At 41.4% G+C, this 7,959-nt stretch overlaps 1 protein-coding gene across 1 annotated transcript; it reads left to right on the top strand.

Annotated features, from left to right (window-relative positions):
• The first annotated feature begins 1,612 nt into the window (after positions 1–1,612).
• Positions 1,613–6,885, top strand: NPM2 (nucleophosmin/nucleoplasmin 2). The gene is made up of 8 exons (XM_073650925.1): positions 1,613–1,670; positions 2,916–3,001; positions 3,168–3,290; positions 3,372–3,465; positions 5,230–5,363; positions 5,972–6,006; positions 6,305–6,335; positions 6,556–6,885. Exons 1-8 carry the CDS (start codon positions 1,613–1,615, stop codon positions 6,598–6,600), a joined length of 606 nt encoding a protein of 201 aa, XP_073507026.1. The 3' UTR covers positions 6,601–6,885.
• Positions 6,886–7,959: the final 1,074 nt, after the last annotated feature.

Below are 7,959 nucleotides of genomic sequence, written 5' to 3'. Positions count from 1 at the left end.
TACCAATAAATGGACACACCACAGATCCCCTCGCACTACTCCAATGCGCGTTTCGCTATCGCTTCATCAGGGAGTGGAAAAATCTACAAATAAAATGCATATTTTCCAAAAGAGAAATTGACATGTTGCAGATTTTGAAAAAAAATTGGACAGCACTCGGGTGCCATTTTTAAGTGCTGTCTGGTTTTCATTGAATACTAGATAAACAGATGAAACTGGGACCTAACGCTGATGGTAAAAACTGACACTCAGAACAAACTGCTAAAAAAAAAAAAAACACTGATGATACTCAGACTTTTTTCCTCATGCGAGAAAATCACTGAGGTATGAATGAGCCTTTTTTTAGCGTGGATTTTAAAGCACTTTAAAATTCACATCAAAAACTGGTTCAAGTAATTTTATCATGTTGACTTTGAAGCAGATCTTTGTCAAAATCCACAAAAAAAAATCTCTGTGTGAACATAACGTAGGGTTTTTTTAATGAACATTTTCAAGTGGATCCACTCTAAAATCCACACCAAAGAGAATCAGCAATGCAAGTCTATGGGTCAATGAAAAAAACTGACATTATTCGGGTGCCATCCGCGTGCTGTCCATTTTTCACTGACTAATAGGAAAAGATGGAGAAACTTTTCTTTTTCTCCTCAATTAAAAAATCTGATGAAAGTCACTGATAAAACTCAATCTGCTTTTCTCGTACATCAAAAAACTGACGCCTGAATGAGACTCAAGAGTGCAGGAGTTTATAATTGTGTAAATTTTTCATGTTTTAAAATTATGATGGATTAAAGGTTATTTTCCCATTTTGTGGTTGCTGGAACCTCTAGTACTATGGACTATATTTGATATACCGGAGACACAGCTCAGTGTGTCCCTTCCTTCTGTGCGTCACACCTGTGATTTATCTATCCCTGGATACTAGCTTTGGCACAGTGAACTGTTTCTCCATATACTTTGGATTTTTCAAGTATTTGAAGCAGTTTTTGACATGAATTTTGGAGAAGATGCCTTCAGAATTCATGCTTCCCCCCCCCCAAAAAAAAAAAATATATATGAATAAATCTGTGTGAACATATACTTTAATGCAAAACTTCTTTTTAGGGATTTGGCTAAAATTTGTGCAAGGAAAGAGTTAATTTATTTTACAGCTATCATGTCTGATCAGCGTCAGGTGGCTGCCATTAGTTTTATAAAGCTGCAGGTGCTGCCTGACATCCTCTTGTCTCACTGCTGTAGATGTGCAGGTCTGCTGTGGGCATTGAGAGGGTATGTGCACATGGGGGAAGACTGGTAGTGCGGTTTCTTTACTGGTTTTCTAGGTGGAAAAATTTCTGTGTATAGTATTAGAATGATCATTGCATTCTGCACCCTGCCAGTCTATGGTAATGGTGGAATCTGTTCTGTCGGACTTGGTGCAACTTTTGCTGCTGCTGCAATTTTTCCACTGCAGAAAATCTGCACCTTTTATAAGTTCATTTGTGTATGTATCCTACAAATAGTTGATCTCCTAAAGCCTTACTGTTTTGGAGGGTATGAAAGGTGCAATGTGATTTTAAAAAAACAAAAAACAAATCACATGCAATGTATGTCTTCTACAGACTGTGCTGTAATTATGGCCTCTACCGTAAGTAACACCAGCAAGCTGGAGAAACCAGTGTCTCTTATATGGGGTAAGTGTGACTTAACCTTTTGTAAGATGTAGTTAAGGGTCTGCTCACTTCACCCTTTTTGACATTTATTTTTGGCTATGTTCAGTGCCTTGTGTTTTTTTTTCTTTTTTTTTTTTTTTTTATGCAAATTTTTAGTTGCATTTTACAGTACCAGCAAAGTCTGAGATTCTGGAAATCTCATGCACACCTTGGTTTTTATTCTATCAGTATTTTGTGCTTTGCATGTGTGGTTTGTTTTGTTTTTTTACAGAATAGAGCATGTCACTACTTCAGTGTTTTTTGTTTTTTTTCACCCATTGGAAGTAATGGGTGGTGAGAAACGCTCACAAACACCCCAAAAACGCATGTCAGGTTTCAGTGTGTAGTTGTGGTGTGTGTGTGTGTGTGTGTGTGTGTGTGGTGGTTTTTTTTTTTTTTTTTTTTTTTTTTTTTCTCTCTCCTCACTTTCCAAGACCTGGAAGTGTCCCCCACCCCCCTGCCAGTATGGTATTAAAGGTGTCCACTAGCTTCAATCACTGGCCTGTCTCCAATTATACATCACTCTAGCGACCAGTGATTGGCAGCAGTGGTCACAAGTCTGTACTGCTGGAATTGGATGTACAGCTTGGTCCAGTCATAAGCTGCAGCGGTCATGAGTAGACCACTGGTCAGAGCAGTCATCTCTCAATATGGGGGATTAAATCTGCATTGTATTTTTGACAGCAGGATTTTCCATGTGTAGACAAGGCTAAAATTAAGTGGATATCAATCTTAACTTTTAGTTACACTGGGTCCATTGAGTCCCAAACTGACCCAGCGCATCTAATGGCATAGTAAAAAAATTTTTTTTTTTTTTACTCCCATCAAGTCGATGTCATCTGTGTGAGATCTAGTGACCAAAAAAATAAAACATGTGATAACTGCAATAAATTTGTGCCATGAGCACCATAAGATATGATTCTTGCACTAAATAATGTTTTGTTTTTTTCATGGTACACAAGATTTTTTTTAATAAAAATTTTACATTGTTTAGCTAAGATGTTGTACCTTTAAAATACAATAAAATAAAAAATATGCTTATTTTTCAATATGAACTGGGTCCCTTGGACCCAACAAGACTAATGGTGTAACTATTTTTGGCACGACTAACTTATTATGACCTATACATAAGGAAATGAATGGTACTTGACTCTAGCACCTTATTAGTGTATAGGCGCTTGCCTTGCATAATATGGCAGCACTCTGCCTTCTGCTTACCTCCTGCAGGGTGTGAGCTGAATGAGCAGAAAAAGACCTTTGTGTTTAAAGTGTCGGATGAAGACAAGAGTGAGCACCAGCTGGCCCTGAGAACTGTGAGTACGCCACTGGTGGCCACCACCGTAGGCATGGGCCAGGGATGTACATGGTCTGTGCGTGGTGGCCACATGCAATATTGCTTGACTCTCCAGGTGCAGCTCTTTCTTGTCATGTTGAATCCGAATTAAGCTGCATCCACTTAATGATGACCTATTCTTTAAGGTATGTCTGGGGGACAAGGCCAAAGATGAATTTCATGTAGTAGAAATAGTCCCTCAAGCAGTGGAAGGAAGTGATGCACAGCCAGTTCCCATAGCCACCCTAAAGCCATCTATTCTGCCTATGGTGAGTTGCTTATGGAGAATCCTTCCAGGAACCCACTTCACCAATGCCTGTGTCTAATTATAAAATGGATCTTGGTTGTAGGCTACTATGGTGGGCATTGAGTTAACCCCTCCAATCACTTTCCGCCTGAAAGCTGGATCTGGACCTGTATATATTAGTGGTCAACATATTGCATGTAAGTATTTTATCATGGATCATTATCTTTCAAGCTTCTTTTGGCTCATCCAGAGGTGAAATATAAGGGTGAAGTCAGACTGCCATATAAATTGGACCGCAATGCTCAGACTGGCTGGCGGCTCTCCTGGGCATGAATGCTGCATAGATGCCTAAAGCTGTCAGGAGAGCCACCGGCCAGTCCGTGCACTGCGTTCTGATCTCGGACTGTCTGTGCCCTAATGGTTGTAGTAACACCCTTTAGCCCAAAAGTCCCTTTCTCTTATGAGAAGACCTGTAATGGTGGGGGGGACCTGTTGAATCTGGTGGGCCACAATGCAAAATCTACAGGTTGTGCCATTAAACTGGCCTGAGTATAGATTTTTCTGATCCCAAGTTATAGGGTTATTCCAGACACTTAAGTATCTCTTATCTAAAGGAGAGGTGATGACATGTGAGTGTTCAACTACTGGGACCTCAGTCCATAGAATAGGGCTTTAAAACTCCCCTGCTATAATGGGAGAGCGACACAAAAGGGCCCCCATATCCATTAGGCTGTCGGCTGAAAGATCATGTAACCGATGTTTCTCTACTCGCCCCATATATATACTTGCCTGAGTGCTCCCATGTTCTTTCGGAGCTGCTGCCAGACTCCTCTGGCAGTGTCTTCCTTCTGGAGGACAGAAGGCTCAGACGTGGATCCTTCTCTCCCTCTGACATCTGTCGGGAGGCCCCGCCATACACATTGGAGAGTCGGCTGATATCATGACTGCAAACACAGCAAGAGACAAAGGGGCAGCACACCTGTGCCTAAACCTAAGGGGACTTATCGCCTCTGCTGATAGGTCTGCTTTTATCTATAAATGTTTGGTTTTTTTTTGCACGGTTCCTGTTTTTGGAAATGTAGGCACGAGTTGGCAGTTTCCCTGCAATCTGACACTTGTGTTTTGCAAAGGAATTATAAGAAGGACTAAAGGGCCGAATTCATCAAGACCAGTGTAATTCATGACTCTATCCTGATGAAGGCTTGCCAGTCATACACATGATTCATGGAGCAGTGCACATCTCCATGAATCGGGGGTGTTAAACAAGTGGCAAACTCTCCACAGAAACTACTCCAGCCCCTGCTGGAGTAAGATTTGTGGTGCAGAGAACACCGCCGCTCATCATGAATTGGGCGAGCACTAGTCACTTCATGCCAGTTTCTCCCAGCTTGGCAGAAGACACAACAATCATAAAACTTAAGCGCAACTCCCGAGTTGTGCTTAAATTTTGAGACTTTTCAAGGCTTTTACACCAGAATCCTGGGAGTTCATAAAGTTTTTAATTCTGACACATGGGGAGAATTAACACTATGTAGTTGACTTTTAGTAGAGGCTCAGTATATGATGCTGAAGCCTCAGCAGAGATGGGCAGCTTACTACTGTAATGTCGTATACTATAACTTTACATTTTTTTTTTCCCCATTATAAAGCTTAGACTAGAGACTATGTCCAAGGTTTTGCAAGGATTTCCCACCAAAAAAATTAACTGTTTAATAAATGCCCCTAGGTGGTATAGTAGTTAAAGTATACTGAGAAGTGTCTTTTTAATAGGCGTCTCTGCATGGAATGAGCCAGTTTGTTGCACTATTCCATATAGCAAAACTAAGCCCTGACCTATACTATCCAGATGACATCCCCCTCCTCCCAAAAAAACTCTTTAGGACTGGAGAATTGGGGGGCCTATGGATTAGTTTAACATGTGCACTGGAGGTTGTTTTACAAATGCTTAAATGTGTTCCTAGTGGAAGAAGACTACTCATGGGTAGAGGAAGGGGAGGAGGAGGAAGAGGTTGAAGAGGAAGAGGAGGAAGATCCTGAATCTCCTCCCAAAGCAGTAAAAAGGCCAGCAGCATCTAAGAAGGGGAGCCAGGCTAAGGTAACCTGCCTCGGTACTGTCATTTGTCTAGAAATGCATGCGCTCCTATGACTCGAAGGCTTTCTCCTTTTCAGACTTCCAGAGCTCAATGCTCCACTGACTCCTGTATTCTTTTTAAGCTTTGATTGTGCTGTGAAATGAAATTGGACCATTGTTTCTTGTTAAGGCTTTTGTTTTTATGGTGCTATCAGGTAATTTTTGCCACGCTGTAAACTTTATTCTGCAGGACAGTATGGGGACTTAAAAAAAAAAAACGTTTTGTTAAAATAATCAAACAAGTTTCAAGACTGAAAAAAGAGCATCAAACTAGTTCTGATCCCTGACATCGGAGGCAGATCCCAACTGCACACCACCTGCACCCACCTTGTATAGTGCGGGCTCAGCTCCTGAGCCTGCACAATACATTAGGACCGGATGTGACATGCATGGAAATATGCTGAGATTGGGTTTTTACTGCAGAAACCAGAAGCTTAGGATTTAGCTGGATTCTTAGGTCTTTAAAAAAAAAAAAAAAAAGTGTGACAATACCTGTAATATTCAGTGGGGAGGTTTTGGCTTAAATCTACCAATGATCTTATTACTAGTTGCTAACTTTGTTTTTGTCCTAGAAGAAGAAAATGGACAAAGATGACAAGGAGGATGAGTAAGTATAGTATTATGGTGCTACTGGTTGGATCTGAATAGGTGCTAGTTGGTAAGGCTGTATTCACACTGGTATAAATTCAACATGCTCCTGGCACAGACACCAAACATATCCACAAGACAAAGGTGAAGCTTTTTTTTTTTCTAATTTTTTTTATAGCTTATTAATGTGGGAAGCTAAGGGCTGAGGTATACATTAGGAAATCCTCCTGGCTAAATCTGGTGTGAACAGTGCCGAATATATAGTCTACTATACTGTAGTACATATAAGTATGTGACTGACTTTTTCTTTGTTTCAGAAGCTCTGAAGAAGACAGTCCAGCTAAAAAGGTATGTCTACACTGCCTATCATGGCTGCCACATGTGTTTCCAAGGCCTGGGTGAAGAAGTAATGGAGATCTAGGCTAGATGAAGGGTTGATCTGAGGGTGAGGGGGGGGGGGGAGGAGATGTCTCAATCCTTCACCTGAGTTGAGCCTGGTCCTGTACTAACTTATTCAAGTGTGTAGAAAAGTCTTATTTTCCTCTGAGTGACTATTTGTATTTTTCAGGGCAAAGGAGCTGGACGGGGCAGGAAGCCAGCTGCTAAGAAATGAGACGCTGGGTAATGTCTTGTTCTCGGTTAGGATAAGGAATTCGTCTACACTGCTGTAGGCTAATGTTCCCCTCGTTTCTGCAGGTGCTGGTTGCCTTTTTGTCTTGTCAATTGTATTTTACTATCCAGACCGCCATCCGGTGCAGATATCCACCTTTTATAGAGTGTATAACCATCAGAGCCTCCTTCTTGCACCTTGGACACTGGCAGGCTGGATATAGTCTCTTCATGTAATGTAATATTTACACCCATCTTGTAACCTGTAAAATAAAGTCCCTTTTCTATGGGAAGAAATCTGGCTCTTCATGGAATTGATGCAAATTACTTAAAGTGGAAAAAAAAAAGTTTATCTTCAACTTGAAATAGAAGTATCTCTGTGGGTTTAACTTACAATTTAGGCCAGATTCATAAATCTGTGTTTTGTAGACCAAGTATGGATTGCAATGCATGGACTGGACCCAAGTCTCCTGACACTAACTTGACAGCCTCATAGGCATATGAGGTAGTTTGCCATGGCCAGTCTGTGCATCAGTCTATATGGAAACATGGATGTGTATCCAGCATAAGGGCTCAAGCACATTAGCCCATCTGTCTGGAATATCCTCCACTTAAGGACTCATTCAGACATGTGTGCAAATCGGCCTGAGCAAGGACTGGCTGCAGGGGTCCTGAGCGTGACAGCCTCATAGAAATGTATAAAGCTTTCAGACTCTAATCAGGAGAGACACTGCCAGTCTGAGATCAGACAAAGATCCATGGATGTCTGCATGAGCCCTAAGGTTGAGTAAATTGTTGGTCTGGCCTTAGGATAGGCAATCAATATAAAATCAGTGGGGCTGCAACATCCAGAACCCCTGCTGCTCAGTTCTTATCAGTGTCAGTGTGGAGTGATCATTTGCAGAGCGGAACTACAGTTATGTATAGTGCAGGGGTGCACAACAATGCTGTCCAGAACCAATCCCATGGGCTGGAAAAAATTTAAAGTGGTACTTTCATGCATAAATCACCTGAACCTCCATCAGTAACCCTTCTAACCCTTCACAATCTTTTCATCATTAACAAGCTTTCCTTCCTCTGCATCACTGAAACCTGGGCCTCCAGGGTTGCTGAGCGTAGATGGAAAAGGTCCCACTCAAATGAGCACTTCATCGCATTCAAACAGTCCCTCACTAACTTAAAGTCTACACTTTACAGCAAAACAAACATACTTCTCATCTCTCATATCCTCCTTGTCTCACAACCCCAAACAACTATTCAACACCTTCAATGCTCGCCTCCTCCCTCTCATCTTATTTCAGCTGAAGACTTTGCCTCATTCTTCAAGCAGAAGATTGATACCATCAGACAAAGCTTTTGCCTA

The sequence above is a fragment of the Phyllobates terribilis genome, unplaced genomic scaffold (assembly GCF_046119375.1).
Source record: "Phyllobates terribilis strain yellow unplaced genomic scaffold, ASM4611937v1 Scaffold_11__3_contigs__length_659146591, whole genome shotgun sequence".
Classification (NCBI taxonomy): Eukaryota; Metazoa; Chordata; class Amphibia; order Anura; family Dendrobatidae; genus Phyllobates; species Phyllobates terribilis.
Note: the sequence above shows the minus strand (reverse complement) of the source record. Positions and strands in the feature narration are given on the sequence as shown.

Bases quoted from the DNA above. Each gene is read 5' to 3' on its own strand.
- NPM2 (XM_073650925.1), top strand. From the start codon at position 1,613: ATGGCCTCTACCGTAAGTAACACCAGCAAGCTGGAGAAACCAGTGTCT. The intron at 3,466-5,229 runs GTAAGTATTTTA...ATGTGTTCCTAG, and splicing joins TAGTGGTCAACATATTGCAT to TGGAAGAAGACTACTCATGG. The intron at 5,364-5,971 runs GTAACCTGCCTC...TTTTTGTCCTAG, and splicing joins AGAAGGGGAGCCAGGCTAAG to AAGAAGAAAATGGACAAAGA.